The 21,038-nt window shown below is 41.0% G+C and overlaps 1 protein-coding gene across 6 annotated transcripts in view; it reads right to left on the bottom strand.

Annotated features, from left to right (window-relative positions):
• NFIA (nuclear factor I A) overlaps nucleotides 1–21,038 on the bottom strand; it is a 366,351-nt gene that overhangs the window by 61,660 nt on the left and 283,653 nt on the right. For all 6 annotated transcript variants that reach the window (XM_077768077.1, XM_077768079.1, XM_077768078.1 and 3 more), the window contains one exon: nucleotides 18,629–18,757. In XM_077768077.1, the coding sequence (XP_077624203.1) occupies nucleotides 18,629–18,757 (129 nt within the window). The remainder of the gene's footprint in view (nucleotides 1–18,628; nucleotides 18,758–21,038) is intronic.

Raw genomic sequence — 21,038 nt, 5'->3', positions numbered from 1 at the left:
GGGGGGGGGGGGATTATAGAAAAACCAGTAAAACTCAGGACTTCAGAAAATAAATGATAAAGCTGGCGATCCATTATTGTCTCTGAGTTTAAACCCACAGGCTAAAAAGTTAAATGGCTCTGGTCATCTCTTACTTCGCCAATTGTGCTTTGAAGAACCAAAGGAGTTTCGTTCATCTAATATGGTATGGTTGTCACTGCTGGTAGCAAGAAATTGTGACCCAGAATCACCTCTGACCAAACAGCTTCTAGTTAGGGACAGAATGTAGTATTTCCCAAACAAGGCTGGGAATGTACTGAGCATAACAAAATGATGTACTCGGTTTCTGCAGCATGTCTAACACCAAGGTGGGAACTTCACTCTTAAGAGTCCCTGGGAAGCAGACATTAATGATAAAGTGGCAATGCCTCAGGTGCTCAATGGAAAGTGATAAATGACTGTTCAATTATGAACCTGTAGTGGCCAGCAGAGAAAGCTGTCCAAGGAAAAAATTCACTTGAGGAAATATCAGGTGGATAAAAGTTAAAGAAACTTGATAGAGGGAATCATTCAACTAATTTTGGAATCCCTCCTTTAATGTTAATCAATATCCTAGCCCTTTTTGTTAATTGTTGTTAAATATGTAAAAGAATATTGTTAGCAACTTAAATTTAGATCTTAGTTTATTGTATTTTACTAAAATGATTTATTCACCTTTCCCTTGTGGCCCAGAGTTTAACCAAAACTTAAGAACACATGGTACTATATGAAATTTATTCTACAATGACTGGATTTATAAGGACCAATTAATTCTTAATTAGCACCAGGAAATCATTTAGCCTGTAGTTTCAAATTAGGCAATTGCTGAGTCTGCATTTCAAAGGGTTCTCCTTCACAACTCCTACTTTCTCAGGCCTTGGACTTTCTGGTTCAGCCATTGGTTTACTGTGAAACTGAGTATAAATCATTCAAGATCCTGAGCTTTAATTTCTTCAAACAGAAAATAGCATCGCACGGTTCTGTTAAATATTATTAAATACATGCTATCTCTCTAGATAAACTGCTAGTATTACTCTTTTACTGGATGAGACCTTTATTCTTCCATTCTCTAAAGCTCAGACTTCAGCAACATCTAAACTTGGGTTTTCTTCTCTCCTATTTCTTATCTTCTCTCTTTTCTCTTGGATTAGATGTTTTCAGCATGCTTACGTTTTTGTCTGAGTCATCTCAAATCATTTTAGAAAGTGTCGTTGGGGTTAAACCAATCAATTGCCCAATCAGTAAAATTCATTAAAGGTACATTGAGAGCTTCCAATCAGGGATCCTACAGAGAGAGACAGACTACCATTGTGAATCTGGCGTGGTACTAATGTAATGCACAAAGAATGGTAGGAATCCAAATTTTTGACAGAGGAAAACATCTCTTATGAATGTATGTGTGTGTGTGTGTGTGTGTGTGTGTGTGTGTGTAGTTGACACAATAAAAAATTATAGCACATTATGTCAATGCATATTTAGATCCTTTAAAATGTGCATTATTTACTTGAGAGTCAATAAAGGCTTTTCTCAAGTGGTTACAGTTTATTGCAGTGCATCCGTCTGTATCCATGTTGATGTTAATACAATTTTATGTATTAAAAGGCACTACAAAATTGGCTGCTTCTGGGGTCTAATACTCTTAGTACCCTAGGCCAGGAGCAGCAGAGTGTCAGAAACAGTCCGCTCTGGGTGGATCTCACTACCGGTTTAAACTTTAACCAGAGGCCAGACTTATTTAAAACAACTGCTAGGCTTTTCACAAACAATATGAGTAAGAAGGAAGGAAATTTGATCAGGTTTTCTTTGGCCAGAATAGCACTGCCTACACATTCTGAACAAAGTAGCCACAATTCAGAAAAACAAGGAGCCAGAATTTCCCAAAGGGTGTAGAGCTCAGTTATTTATTACAAAATGATCATATTACTGGATACTTATAAAGGAGAAAGCAGGTCCGACAGGTTGGTTTACTTGTTTGTACTCCATACCCCTCCCCTCGCCCTGCTTCCTTAAAAGATTCTCTTGGTTTTAGTTTGAAAGAGAAAAAGCTAAAAATTCAACACTATACATATATATGACACATATATATATATATAGAATTTATATATATATGTATCATATATATATATTTAAGTTAAAGGTGGTTTTTCCTTTATTTTTTAATGTTTATTTATTTTTGAGAGAGACAGAGAGAGACAGAACACAAGCAGGGGAGGGGCAGAGAGAGAGGGAGACACAGAATCTGAAGCAGGTTCCAGGCTCTGACCTGTCAGCACAGAGCTGGACATGGGGCTTGAACCCATGAACCAGGAGATCATGACCTGAGCTGAAGTTGGATGCTTAACCAACTAAGCCATCCAGGCGTCCCAAGATGCTTTCTCCTTTAAAGCAGAATTAAAACCAGGGGTGGAGAAGGTCAAGGTCATTACTAGGTTATTATGTATGCTGAGAGACTTATTGGATCCAAGTGACTCTTGGTCTGTGAGACCTCCATAGCGGGAAGGCCTTATAGACATATATTCTAGCTCAAAAAACCATGACACCAGGGAGGCATAGCCAGGTAAGTTTGGAAACTTGTATTTCATTCTTTTATAAATCTTGAGGGGAAAAAAAGAAGAAAGTAATCCCTCCTTACCAATTTTAGTAGTTTTGCCCAAACTCATACAACCTTCCCACATTTTCCTTCCAACCAAAATTTTATGAGTTGAAGTATGTTTTTGTATTTAACCTGACATAGTATTAACTGCTTTATTCCTCATCCACGAACTGTCACAGATTCTCACAGATTGGACAGGGACTTGGATTCTTTTCACATTAGCATTTGCTTTCGAGACTCCAAAGAAAAGCTGTCAAGAGAGCAGTGCAAACAATGAAACCTAATCCCCCGTCAGGTGTGTGCTTTTAACACAGTGTTACACACAGCCTTCTTCCCTCACAGAAGGAATGATCTCTCCGAGCCTGGGCATTTGTAAAACTTCACAGTCTTACCATTAAATCAACACTGAGTCAGAGGCAACAGGTGAGAGTCCAGACTGTTTCTCTGGGTTAGCACAGTTACCAGAAAAAGCCACTCATCTCTCTTCAGTAGTAAGATGTTCTTTAGACAAAAATAACTATTTCCATAGAGCAATGGGTGGTATTAAGAACTCCTGACTACTCATATTAAGAAGTAAAGATTTTAATAAGGCAGAACTTTAAAAGGAGAAGAAAGTAGAAGAAAAAAATTGTGCTAAAGGTGGAAAAAAATGGCAAATGGAATTTGAACTATTTGGGTTGTCAACTACTATGTACCTGGCTTCCTCGGAAATTCAAAACCACAGTGTATAACACCACTGTAGCCTGCCCTAAAGCTGGGAAATCTACCTTACGGTCCACAGCTATAATTTATAAATCATGCATGATCAGACCTGCTACTTATGAAAGCAGGTTTGGAGTTTGGAATTACGGGGTTTATTTTAACGGAGACACAAGGAAAGGGGAATTAGCAATGGGTTTTAAACCTTTAGGAGGTGGAGCCTTTTCTAAATAATAAACCTTAAGTTAATAACTTGAGGCAAGCCAAGGGTTTCAAAACATATAGTACATATCGTTAACATCGTCGAGATGCATGTGAAAGACCTGGATGTCATAGGAGAGAAACATATGACATTGCATTACGATGGATAAAGCACTACTTTTTTTCTATTATTGCTACCAGGGTAACTTGATGCTATACTACATTTCTAAGATGACTGGTATATTCGGTTCCATTTTAGTTAAGGGGGTCTTCAGGTTGGAGACCAAATTCTAATGTCTTCTGGAAAAGCAGACAAAAAGGGGGAGAGGGGCAGGGGAAGTTCTTTTAAAATTTTTATTTAGATCAATTTTAGTTACTTAAAGACCCTTCTTGCTCTGGGGCCCTGGGTTATAACCTTACAACCTGGCTTATAACTCAGGGGTGGGCAAACATTTTCTGTAAAGGCCAGGGAGTGAAGAGTTTAGGCTTTGTAGGCTGCCTGGCCTCTGCTGCAACTGCTCAAGTCTGCTGCTGTGCTGCCGAAGCAGCCGCAGATGCTACATACACAGATGAGCATGGCCATGTTCCAACTACATTTTATTTTCGAAAACAGGCAGGAGACTCAATTGAACTTGTGGGCCATAGTTTGCCGGCCTCAGGTGTAGACCCACACAATTCCTGTTCACTCTCCAAACACTCGTGATGCTCTGCTCAGGCGTTGAGCACCTGACAATCATTGTTCCTTTCATCTCTTCCCTATCAAACCCTGTCCTCATCCTGATCGACGTTTCTGCTGAAGCCTTCTGCATTTCTACTAACTACCCATTGGCATTCTTGTTTTCTATGCTGGGTCTTTGTACCTTTTGACCAGCTTCACCCACTCTTCCTCCCATCCCACACTGTAGCTCTTTGCTTGGCCCTCTTTGCCATTATTTAACCTGCTTGGGTCTGTGCTGGTTTCCCACACTTGTGTCTGTATAATTTCAAGTTAAACATACAAGTAAAAACATGTTACAAGCATAATATGAGGACCATGGGCTTTACAGTCAGATAGGTATAGATTCAAATTTGAGATCTTCCACTTAAACCAGCTATGCTTTAAGCTTCTGAGCTTCTCTATGACTCAGTTTTGCCATCTGCATAATGGGGCTAATGATATCTCATAGATTTGTTGTGAGGATCAAATGAGACAAAGTATATAAGGGATGTGGTATAGTTCTAGACCACGTGTAAGTGATCAATAAATAGCTTCTTTTATTGGTAAACCTATCATAGGGATGGAGATAAGGATGGCAGATGAATAAGTTGAAATTTATTCCTATTTGCTAAGACCTGCTTGGATTACAGAATACACAAGGGGAAAGGAAACGTAAGAACAAGAGGTACCTGCTGCTTACCTGTCCCTTGGACAAATGAATACATAAATACTGATGAAAGAGTATGTACTTTCAGTATTGACGCGACATGAGGTTCTTGAAAAGAAATCTCAAAATAACAGAAGGCAAAACAAAGCAACAGTAGCAACTCTGATCTAATGGTCATGGATACCAAAAATACAATGACCTATGAAAACTGTCTGAGCGAATATACTTTGAACCTGTATCTCTGCTTAAATCTCAAACTCTTGATACTTAACCTAGAAACTTAGAACCATCTCTCTCTAGACTCTATTTTTCACTTACATCTACAATCCTTGAGTGTCCATACCGATCTCCCCTTTACCATGTAGACCCCTGCTATCCAAGCAACTTTAGAGCTAACCAGATTCTATGCATGTCTTTCTCCTGGCCTCCCCAGACCCGAATTCAATAGAAATTTCTATCATTCCATTGAAAGGCCCACCAGGTCAGTTTTGGGGAATTGCTTATTGGAGCTCTAACACATGTTAAATATAAAAAAAAAGTTTTTAAAGAAGATCTAGAGTATTTTTAAGAAAAATTTTCTCATTATTATTATTTTTTTTTTTTTTGGAAAATTTTCTAACTAGATTAAAAGACTTTCAGTTTTATTTCTGCCACTATTTGGCTTAAAATATATAAACAACTTCTGGGTGCCCGGGTGGCTCAGTCGGCTAAGTGTCCAACTTCAGCTTAGGTCATGATCTCGCAGTTTGTGGGTTCAAGCCCTGCGTCGGACTCTGTGCTGACAGCTCAAAGCCTGGACCCTGCTTTAGATTCTGTGTCTCCCTCTCTTTTTGCGCCTTCCCTGCTCATGCTCTGTCTCACTCTCTAAAATAAATAAACATTAAAATTAAAAAAACTTTTATAAATATAGGCAACTTCTTTCTCTTCCAATTCTCTCCTCTGCAAAGTGAAGAGTTTGAACCCAGTCACTGAAACTCACCTAGCTTTGCACTCCAGTGGAATTTTGTCTCTGGGAATATATACAAATATTGAGTACAATTGGCTCATAGTAAGAATGCTGAAATCTAAAATATCTGAAATAAGGGAGCATATGCCCTTTAAAATAAATTATTTTTTAAATGTTTCTGAGATATCAAGGTAAGGTATAGAGTATTTCTGGACTCAGGCTCTCAGACACCCTGACTTTGGGAAGGCTGTAGTATTTAGAGTTTTAAAATTCCTGAGTGTCCTTGTTCAAGCTCTGAATGATAGAGGACTAGCCTTTGGATCTCGAGGCCCTCCTCTCTGACAGACACGTGATATTTGTGCACTCTTTGCCTTCGCTTCCATGATGGCTAACGTGAAATGCGTTCGAAGACCACACAACAGCGATGGTTACTGGAAGCATGAAGAGGGGCTATTTAGTAAGCAAAGCTGGAAAGAATCCCATTCCATGAAGAGAATGTGAGCATCTATGTAATATGTAAGCAATCCTACGAAATGAGAGATGAAGAATAGGAAACATGGCAAAACATTGGAGAGAAAAGCAACCCCACAGAACGGATGACCATGGAGGTTAACAGAAATAGGCAGGGAGTCCTCTAACAACCGGCTGGAAGTGCACTGGAGTTACAAACCACAGGCCTGCAAAAGAGAACTTCCAAAGTAAAATCTGTGGGGGGCCCCCAGCCTCCAGCCTCTTGGAGGATTACCAAGGGTTGGGGCCTGGGTGCTCTGCAAGTGTCTGCAGGCATGGAAAAAAAAAGAGGCAAAAACCAAGCACGTAAGCAACAAAACCCCTGATAAATAGAAAAGCGTGGGCTGATTTGCGGCATTTCCCCCACCCAACTGTCAGGTTTACGTTGTAGTTTAAGCCCCTATTTCTGAGAGACATGTTACTTTCAAAACGTACTCCTGAATTCCAAGTATCTTCCTGAATATAACCCAGAGGAGTGAAAGATTTACTCCTGTGGTCGACTTCACACACACACAGGGAGGAAGTATGGGAAGAGATAGTCCAGTCAGAGGTTCACGGTTTTGTCCCAGGTTGGGTATCAACCAGCTCTGTGTCCCTCCTGGTTTCCTCTACTGCAAAATGGAAACTGTACGGCATGTGTGTGTCTTCGAGCTCAACCAGTCTGGGTTTGAAATCACCACTCCCTTTCCTAATCTGGGAAAAATTACTTAACATTTCTGAGCCCGCTTTCTTTATCTATAAATTGGATACAATAGCATAGAAAAAAAGGTCTTTTTGAGATTAGAATTAATTCTAGTACATAGTGGGGCTCACTCGCTTAAAAAGTATGTGTTGAGAATCAGCTACGTGCTAGACAGTTTATTAGACTGTGGGTTATTTATTATTCTTAGAAAGTTTTTTTTAGAATAAATTAGGGTACATGACAAATCCTCAGGATCATACAATGCAATGTGGCAACATGAGATGACCAGGAATCAAGAGCTGAACTGTTTTCAAGGACCTGGAATTTCCTGGCCTGGGCTAATAGTCACTTTCTAGGACCTGAACTTACTTGAGCTCTGCAGGTCCTAACTGTAGGAGTAAGTCACTTTGGCTAGTGAGAAAGTCTGGAAACAGAGCTCTTATGGTTGTTTTTTTTTTGGGGGGGGGTGGGGGAGAGGGAGGAGGGGTTACCTATCCTTCCCTCAGCCTCAGTGTATGTATTTAGAATGTCCTTAACCCCACCCTCTGGCTCTGCAGTTAGGCATACAACCCAGGCTACGCCAACAAGAAAACCCCTTTATCTTTTAAGCATAAGGATTATTCCAAAAGTGACCCAAGCAAATGACCCAAACCAGGACAATCGGAGCCATAAGCATCCAGGAGCAGAACCTTTCCTAGATCTATTGTGAAAAAAGCTCTTCTCTTTACCTTGGGATTGTTAAATTGCTGAAAATTAAGCCTGGAGCTGCTCATGTCATTAATGCCAGTGTCCGAGGAGATTCAGCTTAAGAATGAAGTTCACACAGAAGACAGCAGAGCTGAGGGGAGTCTGAACCACGTACAGATTCTGAAGGTATCACCTGAGCTCCTGGATCCAGCTCTACCTGAAGCCATAACCCCCTAGACTTTTTGGTTACCAGCACCAATCTGTGATTTTCTTTCAGAGCAGTAGAGGGATGGGTAAGGAAGTTGGTTGTGTTTCTCTCACTTATAAGAACATTTCACATGAAAAAGAGTCTATATTAACATATCTTCAAAGCCATCCATTACTGGGTGTGTGGTAATTCTGCAACTTTTTATGATGTTCAGGAACTTGGGGATTTGGGAAGATCTGGAGATCTCCCTCGAGGATGCCAAGGTTTTCTAAATTCCTATCGCAGGCCAATAGAAGGGACCCCCACAAATACTCTACATACCTGTGCTATATTATCCCTTTCTTGAATTCCTCTCTCATTAATCTCATCATACTAATAATAACCTGTTTCATAGCTGCCTGTTTTACTAGGCTGCAGGCACAGGACTTGTCTGGTTTGTTCATTAGGGCCGAGTACACTGCGTGGCAGATGCGAAGTGCTCAATAATTATATGCTGAATTGATTCCTATAAACAACAGACTCTTGCTGACAAAAACGGTGCTTAACTTGAGCAAGAGCCATGCCTGAATGAAGACATGCCAAAGTGAAGTCTCAACCACGGCTAAGGGCTCCCCATGCCGGGAGGGAGCTACTGATTGCCCCACTGGGGAGATTCCCCAGTTCTCCCAGTGTGATGGGGTAACCAGGCTGGCTCACTTCCCTGGGACCGCATCTCCTCGTCTGGGCATCTGGGGCTCCTCGCGGAGAGGACCCGTGAGAGCAGGTAGAAGACAGGTGGGGAGGAGGATTGAGGAATGAAGGAAGTAAGGACCCTCTCAAGAGAACTACATTCAAAGCGAGGACAGAAGACATCCCAGAGGTGGTGAACATTTAGTGACATGCTGTGACAGTACCCAGCCCTTCTCACATGTCATTTCACTTCTTCCTCCTTCTCACGCTTTCAAGTTTTATACAGGTAGGAAAATAAAAGGCGGGCAGAAGACAGGTGACTAGTTCAAGCACACGCGGCTCCCAAGCGGCCAGCCAGGCTCCGAATTCTGGCCGACTCCACAGCCCATGCACTTTTCACTGCACTCTGCTGCTCCCATTTGAATTACTTTTTGGAGGTCAAACGGTTTATTTCCTTTCAGAAGTGTTTGTTCTCCGGCCCCTTATTATTGTATTGCAACCTGGCAACTCTGATGTTGCTCATGTGTGTTTTGCACACCAGAAAAAGGAAGCGTTTGATGGGGGCGGGCGGTAAGAGTAACCACCACTGAATGCGAAGAAATGGCAGATGCCAAATATAAATTTACTGCAGAAATATACATTTTAAAAACCATTCTATACGCGTGATTAAGTACACTAATTGCAACAATACAAAGGGTGCAGCATGAAGTAGGTGACTCTCTGAGATACTGCAAGCACATTAATGGGGCCGTACGTTCCCATTTCAAATATCAGTGCTCACCCCTCTGTGCCTACATGGATGATAAGCTGATACTACATAAACATTGTTAAAGCCACAGTTCCATGCTACAGTAATTCACTTATCTTTAACATGATTTATGGTTCTGTCAATAGGGGAGGTTGAAAACCCTGCACTGAAATTTCAATGTGAGCTTCATATTTAAAACAGCAATTGTGTGTGTGTGTGTGTGTACACTCGCATCAGTGTGTGCCAGAAGAAAACATTCCACATAAAGAGGAGATACAAGTCCAATATCGACCTTTTTATGCTACTCCGAAGATAGGACAATAAAGGAGTCCGAAACATGGAATCAACATTATGTTAAGCTAAACCAAGAAGAAGGAACTGATAGTGATTTCTAGTTCAAGCAATGCCAGAAAGTCTTATCAATGAGACGATTTCAGAGAAACCTTGCTCAGAACCGCTGCCTTTACCGTGTGTGCGCATGTGGGTCTATGGTCAGGGTGGAGGTGGGGGAAGGAAGAGGGAGAGGAAGAGACGGAGAGATGGAGAGAGGTGGAGAGAAAGGGGCAGAAAAACCCCGAGGGAGGGCAGCTTCAAGATGAGTTGAAATCCAGGCCCTTGTGGTTAATCACCCTACTTTTGTCTCTGGCCCTCAACCTGGGGGCATTTTGCCTCTTTAAGAGATTAAGGAGACAGTTGGTCTTACTGGTCTGACCTGTCCTCCTTGGGACCACATATTAGCACGGTTCCCCTACAGAAGAGCTCTCTTTATAAGTTTGCTGCGGGATGACAAATTAACCCAGCAGGGTGTCCCACACATCTATCTCGGTACAAATTATTAGTGTAACAGAGCTTTTAGTTATGCATTTATCTAGTAATTATTGAATGGCTACACAGAACTGAGCTGAACAGCCGTGGCCTTTGATGAGGTTCGCTCGGTGGGTGGCCTCACAGTTAATTTAGGATAGTTTTCCACTAAGCAGTTCACTTGCAGACAAATTAGCTAAACAGCCTTCTCCTTTAAATATTTTCCATGTCATAGTGAAACTCTTTACAATACAATAAAGGTACAGTTTTAATTACACGCTTCCTGACTTTTGTTTAGTTGTAGTTTTAAAACATTTGCTGGCACTGTTTTTTTCCTTCGGCTGGGCAGTAATAGCTGGTTGTAAGTATCTGGCTAATGAATTTAATAATTTCCTGAACTGGGACTTAAAGGGCCTTCGCTAAAAAGCTGCTTTTCCTCTGTACCTTCCAGATCCTTCAAATCCTGCCGGCAGTGTTTCCCACTGGGCTGGACACCAGCAGCAGAGTTAACCTTGACCAATGTTCACAAGCCCTCTTACTTACCTTTCAGTGCACCTCAGAGGTGGTGTTCTTAGGTCCATGATGCCTCCATTTGAAAATCAATTCTGGCAATTCCTATTGTGCAGTGACAATGTAATGTCTTCTCAATGACATACTCTGCTAATAAATAAACACCCTGCGTCTGTTGGCAGATTATTTCAGCACCTTGTTAGCAACAGGTACTTAATTGCTTCTCGTTTCCCTGAGATGATTCAATTGCACTAAACCAGGAGAGGCAAATTAAATTCAGCTCTTTTGAAAGGAGCACCGGCAGGTTCTACAACTAAGTTAAAAGCTTTCCTAAGAGGCAAAGAAGTTTGCAGACCACTTAGGTACTGGGGACCCGTGCCAAGGGACAGGTGCCACGGTTACGGTGGAGATAAAGGGGGTATGCCTTCTTGTGGGTCCTTCACTTGAACCAAAAAAAACTGTAATCCTACAGCAGATAATAATTTTGAGCTCGGTATTTCTCTTAATGCCTATCAATTAGAAGCTCTTCATTAAGACAAAGCAAATGTACATTGAGCATTTATTCACCATGCAATGCGTCTCCCTAAATGCTACTAAATATATGCTCTTGAATATGCTATTATTATTACACATGGGGGATAGAAAGAACTCCCTGTTATTCCCAAACTTTCTGTGTGCCTTCAATCAAATCCATGCAATCATTCATTTATTCAGCAAACATTTGCTGAGTGCCTTCCTTATGCCGGGCACGAGGCTGAGGGACACGGATAGGAACAACAAAGCCATAGGTTCTGCGCTAATGGGTCCTGCCATCTAGTGATAAGTGCTGCCTTCACATTTTACCTCTCCTTCCTTCCTCCTCTATTATGGTCTATGGCTCTACACTCCTCCAACCTTTCCTGGTGACCTCAGCTTCCTGGAAGGTGATCTGAATTCTCATAATTCTCTGCACTATGTTTTTCTTGGCTAAACCGGGAGATATTGTTAACTGCAGACCCTCAGATGTTTCATCACTGAGAGCAGGATCCCTGCTTGAATCATGAGGATCATGAACTTAGGTTCACAGAGCATATACGCTTCTGCCCACCTCTCCAAACAGCAACTGGCATGGCCCTTTGAAAGCCACACGATGAATCTTTGGTTTATATGGCTATTGTTTTGGTACATCTCATGTATATTTTTGGTACTAGGGCAGTTTTTTAAATGTTTATGTATTCTGAGATAGAGAAAGAGAGAGAGAGAGCAAGAGAGTGCACAAGTAAGGGAGAAACAGAGAGAGAGAGGGACAGAGGATCCCAAGAGGCTCTGCGCTGAGAGCAGAAAGCCCGACGTGGGGATCGAACCCACAAACTGTGAGATCATGATCTGAGCTGAAGTCAGGCACTTAACCACCCTAGCCACTCAGGCGCCCCAGGGCAATTTTACTTCTAAGCTCCCTTCATTGTATATGCTTCTTGACTCCTAAAGAAGTGGGCAGTTTAGTCTCATGCTCACATCGTGTATGTCTTTAATTACTCAGTACTTAGTTACATGAAAGCATGACTTCTTTGCTGTTGCTTTGTTTTGCGTGTTTGCAATGAGAAGGTACTCTGCTGGAGAAGAGGGGCTCAGTCTTGGGCTTGTTTGGACTCTCACAGTGCCAAATGCCACAGCAATCTCTATCAGGATGCCCTGTCCCCGACAACAGCCTGCGCTTCCCCATCACAGTAATACACCTGCTGGCTTTCTTGTCTTGTCATCCACCGAGAGGTCAGGACTCTCAGGCGAGTCCAAGCTTCTCTTGTTCACTCTATTCAGAAACTGGTAGAGCCCCTCGTCCACACTGTTAAGTGCTTGGTAAATATTTGTGGAAAAAACTAATGGGTCCCCAGACAGTAATGGGAGTCTGCAAGTCCATTTTAATATTGAAAAAGTCACACTGCGGCGCTAGTTAGGGAACATGGTGAAGTGAAACAGGTCCAGATGCTTGAGAGGGCTACTTGTAAATAGTTCTCCAGATAAGGACAATGTCTGAAGTATCTCTTTTGTGTCTATCCTGCAAGACGGTGTGGCTGAAGACGGTTTCGTGTGGCCCTCGTGTTTTCATAGGAACTAGCACGTCTTCAGGCATGAGCTCACAAGGCGTGGCTCAGTGACTCAGCTTACCTCAAGCGCTCAAGTTGAGATACTCTAAGACACCTCTAATGAAATCAGAGATGGTCTCTAGATTGTGAACTTCTTCAACTGGACCACTCCTTTTTCTTTGTTTAAACAGTAAATGTATGCTTTACCAAAAAAAAAAAAAATCTAATAAAGTTATTCATTACTGTTAAAAAAAAAAAAAAGAAAAAGTCACACTGACCTCAAAAATTGTTTTTTGAAGGGATGTGCATCTAACAGAAATCCTACATTACCAGTAGCAAGGATTCATGGGCTAATAAAAAAAGGTCAAGTGATATGTTTATGGCGTTATTAAAAAACTCATTGTGATAACATGGGTTATGTCATGCTTATCAAAAGATCTAAATGGCTATGTTATGTCTTAGACTAATAAAAAATGTGAAAACAAATTAATTGTTTAAATAAATGTAGTTTATTTCTCCCAGAGGGGAGAAAAAGGTAGAGCCTATGATCTAGTGGCAAAGGCACTGAGTTGGAGACTTGATTTCTATTCTTGGCTGAGATCTCTCTCATCTGCAAGAGTAAAATGGAATGTGTTACTAACTGCTAACCAGCACATTTCTCTCCTACTTACCTACTTATAAAGCCCCACTTGTATACAGAGTGGCAATATGTTCAGCTAAAAAAAAGTCTAGATTTCCTAGCCTCCCTTGCAGCTAGAAGTGATCTTATGACATAGTTCTGACCATGCAGCATAACATCCTACAAAAGGTGGCAGAATGATGTGGCTTTTCTTTCTGCTTGGAATGCTAATGTAAGGCAAGAGTGCAGTGGCCACACTGTGACCATGAGGTCACAGCTGGAGGATGGGCACGACCAACTACAGCAAGGCTAAGAGAAGAAAAATCTCAATCCTTGGACTCCAATAGTCCTGAGTCACATACTTGTTTTTATAGAAGGAAAATCTGACCAAACAGATCAGATTACTGTTATTTGCAGTCACATGCATTCTTAACTGATACAGGAAACGAATTAGACCAAATTTCCAGGGCCCTCTTCTGAAAGTCTGTGATTCTAGAGGAAGTTCCGTAAGTGCTCACTTGCTAATTACTTTCAACCTCTGCAATGCGGACAGTGCCTGCTCTTCCCCATTTCTAAATCCCTAGAGCATAGAGCTGCTTTACTTACTGTAAAGCATTCAATTAAATGAAATACTTAAATTGAGTATCGTTCATCAGCTTGTTTTTGAAAACAGAAAAGATTTTAGGCAGACACCTAAGTCTCAAGAAGATGAACTTTCAAGAAACTAAAATATCACTGATTGCTCCACATTTAAAGGACTTAGACCCTTTAGACTGTCAGACAAACTTACAACTGTTTAAAAAGCAGAGGAAAGAATTCTTTAGAAAGCAAAGATTTCTAAATCACTGTCGTGATTAAAGACTTTATTATGGGTGAAATTTTAAGCGCTGGCAAAAGAAAGTTTTTGAAAGCCCAGTCTTTCAGCTTAAAGTACATAATAACTGTAATAGTGTACAAGGACATATAGATGCTTTTACGGAAACTTAATGTCTTCTCCACTCCGTAGGATATTCCAAAATGCTTTAATCCCTTTACCTAATTTTAACTACATAGGTGGCCCAAGTATTCTCCCCATGACACAGATGGTCAAACCAAGACTGCAAGGTTAAAGGATTTATCAAAGCCACAAAGAAAGCCAATGTTAGAGAGGGGGTTAAAAACAAACACATATTTCTTCCTTCACTATGCATATAGGGAAGTGATTACACTAGCAATAAAATGAGAAAAACTATTGCTTTCATGTCAAAGCTTTACTCATATAATCTTATAAAGATTTTCATCGGACGGAGGCCATGGTTCTTCCCTATCATGGACACTCCTTATACAGAAGTCCTGCACAAACTACTACCTATTTATCACCCTTAGTTCTTCTGAAGCAATGGGATCTTGTCTGTGTCGGGGAGAGGATATTGTCTTTTGGGTACATTTATGTGCAATTTGAGTCCTTTTTATTTATTCAACCAACGTTTGAGAGTAATATCCATTGCATGAGACACAACGAAGGTAACAAAGTGTAGGTTCTAGAACTTCCCTTTCAGAGGTTTCATTCTAGGAGAACGACAAGGCGTGGACATTAATAACAAAGCAAGGCACCAGTGGAGGAAATCTGCAGACATGAAAGGCTACGGGACTTTATAGAGCGTGAGGGGATGTCAGCCTGCGTGGAGCTAAGGGTTTTCATGTAGAGAATCGTACTGGCGCTGGTCTTGGCACGGGCAAAATGTTGATAGGTGGAAGCAACAGGGACGGCATGAACATTTCCAAAGCTTGGGTGAAAATGGGTGATTTAAGGGTTTACATGACTTGAGTACACACTCTGTTTCCAGGTACTGTGCAAACAACCGTAAATACACGATTTCATGTGCTCCCGAGATAACATGATTCTCTTGAGGTAGGGACTACGACCTCCAACTTCTAGAGGAGGAACCTATGACTCAGAGGAGTAAAGCCCAGTACCAGGTTCACACGGCTGGTAAAAGTGGTGGAGACAGGATTCAGACACTGGGCCCTTTGACCCCCACGCTTTTATGCTTACTCACTATACAATGGTGCCTCCCTTCGAGGCCCTATTTTTCTGCATTTGCTTTAAGGTTTCAAAGAGAGGTTTCCTTTGTAACAACTGGCCACCAAATTCCCAAATGTGGCTTATGTCTGTAGTCAAAAATAGGGCTGTTTTTTTTTTTGTTTGTTTTTGTTTTTTGTTTGTTTTAGCAAGGTGAGCTTGCTTTGCTGTCGCTCTGTTAAAATATCACCTCTAGCCTGAGCACTGAGATATGCGACACAGTTATTTCTTATGAACTGGGGTTTGTCTAGTCAAGGTATTCCCACAGAAATTTTAAAAGAAGGCAGCAGAATCCTGGCAATCTGAGTACTACTCAGAGGTGAATACACCATGTGATTCTGAGCAAGGGTGCAGTAAACAATCTCTCCCCCACCCCCATCTCTGTGCTCTAGGACCCTGATAAAGGACACACCTTTCTCTCCTTCCAGGCCCTTTGAAGTTCTATTGTCTGTCTGGATTCTCTAATGATTTACTGATTTGGGTTGCGGCAACTCTTTACAATAAAAGGAATATGTGAGGCTGAAGTCTCCTTTATGTACACATCACATTTACGCCACAGTGGCTCATTCAGTCAGACTCTCTCTCTCCTTCAGTTTGGCCTCATCTTCCTAAACTATCAGCTTTTAATCCTGTGATCTCATTCCAAGCATTAGCTTTGCAACTGGTTCAGAGAAGAATAAAGGGCAATATGGCACCTGCAGCAAATATTTCTTAGACAGCGAGAGGCTCAATGCCAACCTTAAAAAAATCTTAGGCCCAAAATGGCTCATGTTAGCCCATCTCCACTCTGTGATTCTTGCCACAAGGACACCACAGAAGAGTTGCATCTACGTCATTCCAATTCCCTTTACCAGACCACTAAGGGGGGCAGGGTGCAATAAGAATGGGTACCTGAGTAGATTTTCCAGAAAGGAGAACCGAGGATACTGGGAACCATCTTGAATTCTGGTGAAAACAAAGAATCTTTGGTATTTCATAATTCTTGAACTAGGCGTCTTTCTCTCTTCCTCATAAACATTGTTCATGCTATGAATAGGAGATCAAAGCTCACTGTTCTGAAGGCTAGGGTTCAACCCAGCATGGGTGGTTTTAGCAAATATGCTTAAGTATGTAGCATGAAGAAGCCCCCCATCTTGGCACTCACAGGTAAATGCTAGAACTACTGTCATAATTTGTGGAACTACGGCTTTAAGGCAAGACGCATAGAAGGCACTGAATATCTACTGAATAAATGATAACATACACACATCGCTTTATGCTCCTTAAAGCACAGACGGTCCGTAGACAGTCTCTACAAATACCATCTTACCATGTTTCTATCTAAGAATGGGAGGCTGGGAGGAAAAGTTCTTTCAGCAATAGTATTGGCCCATTTACTGGTGAGGACATTAAACAATCCACAGGATAAGTGGAAAGGCAAAGAGGCACCTTATCCATCTATCCCTATGGCTGGCACATCATTCTTCCCCATCCTTTCTAACTTTCCACACTACGAGTCTTTCCTCTGCTTAGAATGCCTTCCATTCATATAAGCAACTTTTTAAGATTTGACTTTAGTGCTATCTATACTTTGAAATGTCTTTATTTGGTAAAAAGTGGTAATAGCATGTTCCACATTATCTTCTGAATGCTTATCTCCTTGTATCTCTCTTCTGCCCTATACTGTATGCTTTCTGAGGACAGGAACCACCGAACTCCAGTGATGGGCACTCAGGAAACTGTTGTTTAATGAATGAATGAGACTCCATAGTCCCCTCCTCTGAGTTCCTACAGAAATTTTCTACTTTTAACATTCACTTAGCATTTAGAATGACCATAAAAAAGATAAGAAACATCACATGCCTTATCTCCCTGAGACCAAAAATCTTCTGAATAAAAGGATTCTGTATCTTTTATTTTCCTCCACAGTTGAGCCTCCTAATGAATGCTGACTATGAGGATAATATCATAATACTACCCCATTTAAAGAGACTCATTCTGGGACTGTATAATCCAACCCAGCTGCAAGGTTTTCAGGCCAGCAAAAAAAATACACATATATGTTGCCCTTCTGATTATAACACACACACACACACACACACACACACACACACACACACACACACATATACTACACAAGTGAAAATAATAAGGCATCTTGAGAAAATCCTGTCAAGATCACATGTCAAAAGATGGAGCAAGTACATTTTCATAATTGTGAATATAGTAATTGCTTCACAAAATAGTCCAAATTCTTGGGTTTTTTCCCATGTGATTTATGCATGCGTGTGTTGGCCAGCCTTCTCAACTTCAGTGCTTCCCTGAGATGCACCCCGAGTATTCATAAAGGGATTCAGATTTGTGGAGCTAACTTTGAGATTAATGCAAGAAATATCAGTTTCCCCAGGTATATGTCAAGGTAGATAAGAGACTGTAACTTTCTAGGATGTTCTATACTACCAGCTGGTAGATCACAGACCTACCTAAATGACAATCTGATGGAAGAAAGTAAATGTGGTTACAATTATCCATACTCCTACTGTGGAGAGTTTCACAAACAAACTAATAAATATTTTCATCTTGCAATAAGATAGAGTTAAGTGATTTGCTGACATTCTCTTGAGGTTTAAAGCTTGTCTTTAGTGCGAAATACAAATCATATTTCTTGTGGACACACTTTAATAATAAACATAAAAGCACACGAGACAAAAATAATGAAAACATTGCAATGAAAACCAGACAAACTATCTACCACTTCAAAAGGAGTGAGTGAAGACTGCTCGTCAACACCGTGATGCAAACAATCTCAATGCAAAATGCCACATATTGAAGTCAGGTTTCAAGGAAAGGGAATCGGCAGGGATGAGGGAATGAAAAACAGCTATTACTTGCAAACAGGTAACTAACTACAGGGAAATACACTCACCTAGCCCACCTACCCACACACACACCCACACACCCACACACACACACACACACATACACACTCCTCTTGTACAGCCTGTAGAACAGATTTGATTTTGGTTTGGTTCCAATGACCTCCCACCTCTTCGCACATCCCCCTGGCAATGAGAGGTTTGGGTCCCTCTTTGGCCTTAGGTACGGATCAAGGGTTTGGTGCCAAAGCCGTCCCCAAGGATGAGGAATTGGAACAGTCGCTGCTCTTTGCAGCGTTCTGGGAGAGGCCTCCTTGTCTCTCACTTTGCTACACTCGCTCCCAAGGCCGTGATCTAAATGCAACCACGGGAGCCCGTGGAGCAGCTCACCTCTGGGTCCTGTGATGACAGGTCGGTGATGCTGTGTGAATGCCGTTCCCAGGGAGGAGGTCTGCGAAGGGGAGGGGCTGCTGAAACCAGACTTCTCCGACTTCTTCAGTGTGGTTGGAGACGGCATTCCTGGCAAGAAGGATGGAGTGATAAGCACACTTTAATTCATGGCACGACAGCTTGTACAACCTAAAAGATAAAACTGAAAGAATTAAAAAAAGAAATCCACCTGTGAGCGCAAAATTTGTTTTGAATTGCTTGGAGTTTGCCATGAGAACAAACAGGTGACAGGATGGTCCCCTGATAAATCCGACTATAATTGATGTCAACCGATTCTACTAAATCGCAGTCCATTTTGGCACTATTGATCTTTCCTAATTACAGAGGGCCACGTTCCAGGGTTGCCTGTGAGTTGTACGTCCCTGTGGCTCCCAGGACCCTTCAGGAAGGAGGCTCTCGAAGGCACAGGAAGACCTCATCTGCAGTCACTTCATCTTGCCAGGTACCTTTCGTAAGCACCAAGCTCCTTCCTCCACATTCTAAATAATTTAGCCATTTTAACATTAAAAAGCAAACAAACAAACCCTCAACAATGGCAACTCAGTTGCTCATCCAATGAATTATTTATAGTAGAAAAAAGAAAGAAAAGAGTAAAAAATCCTTAAATGCCTCCTAACAACTGAAACTGGTTAAATAAATATGATAGAACCCAGGCAAATAATACTATAAAAGAATAATGACATGGAAAGATAATTACTTAATGACATGGACTAAAGACATGGAAAGCGATTAGAAAATAGGATGCTGTGCTATGAGGCCATTTAAAAATATATTTCTGTGGTACAGAGAAAGAGCTGGGAGGAAATCCACATAAAGGGTAACAGTAGTTCTCTCTGTGGGTTGGATCTGGGTGATTTTCATGGCTTCTTTTTTGCTTACTTGTTTTTTTCTGTGATGAACATACATTAGTTTTATGTTAAGAAAATACAATAAAAACTTGTTTTTAAAAACAGTATTTTTACTATAGTTTCTGAGGTTTTCATAACATCTCCAGCACAGAAAATGCTTTGGGAAGAAAATAATGGGAAAATAGTCTCTTGTAATCACTGAGTTTGTAATGTCCTCAGCAACCGTGCTGACACACACAGCTGGAGACATCTATCAGTTTGGTAGGGTGCCAATTAAAACAATGAAAACTTGGATATAAAAATAAAGGAAATGACTCCTCATCTCCACATCACAGGACAAATTTGGGCTCTCTCAAATTCGCAGCTCAAAATTGGTCTGTATTCATGTCAAAGGAATCAAATCCCCTTTACTTACATAAGGTCTACATGTGCTGTACTCTATGACCAGAGAATTGTTGGGGTGAGCTGGCAAAGTAAGTAATAAAAATAATAATGATATTAGTGTGCGCCTGTTTTTGAGTAGTTACGGACTACTGTGCACTGTGCCAAGCACTTGGTAGATACAGATCTGTTCCACAACTTTGTTTGGGCTGTATCTAAATGTGTCCTTATTATTTCTGACCACGGATCTCCTTAGTAAGGTTCTACAACACAAGCTTCACGTGTGACTACGGATTCTGTAAGGATAGAGTCCACGTCTGCTTTGTTCCTTCTGTTTCCATGGTGTCTAACTGAGGGTCTAGGACGCAGCAAGTGGCCTGAAAAGATATTTACACTACTTGTACCAGTCTCAGCTTTACCTGTGGTTTTACTCATCGATGCATGGGGGTCTAGCAAAACTTGAGAGTGTGACCCCAAGAAAGAAACAGATTACAAGTTGGTGAGCATATTTGCGTGGTACAACTTAAAGACAATATGAAGTGGTGTGTGATTTCATACCCACTTGACGAATCTAGATCCCCTCCATTCCAGATCAATATCTATGTGATTTGAATTAAAAAGTGAGTCACTATGTGACTTTAGCTTATGTTTCTTTGCTCTTTGAATCAGTTACCAAAATCACACCATACCAATATCCTAACATAATTACGACGGATTGAGGTTTTGGATCAACATTCAGACCAAGTAACCTAGCCTAAGGTATAATCACGTAATTACATTAGAAAGGAGATTTCAAATTAAAAAATTAAAGGGAAGAAATACAAAGTTACCCAAATGTAAACAAATCTCTCAACTCATTCAAACCTCTCCTGTGCAAAACACATTTTTAGGCTGTCAACCAGTCCACTGATTTAAAATCAGTCAAATGCCTGAACTATGTGTCACGAAACAGAAATAGAACAGAAAATGAAAATGTCAAAACTTTTAAGATGGCAGGAATTTTTTCAGACAATGGAATCACTGATGAAATGCAGTATCTGAACTAACCTTATATAAGAGAGCGAATGGTTGGACTCAAGGAAAAGTTACGATTTCTTTGAAAAGTTCATGTGTCCCCTCCC

Source organism: Crocuta crocuta, unplaced genomic scaffold, assembly GCF_008692635.1.
Source record: "Crocuta crocuta isolate KB4526 unplaced genomic scaffold, BGI_CrCroc_1.0 scaffold85, whole genome shotgun sequence".
In the NCBI taxonomy this organism is placed as follows: domain Eukaryota; kingdom Metazoa; phylum Chordata; class Mammalia; order Carnivora; family Hyaenidae; genus Crocuta; species Crocuta crocuta.
Note: the sequence above shows the minus strand (reverse complement) of the source record. Positions and strands in the feature narration are given on the sequence as shown.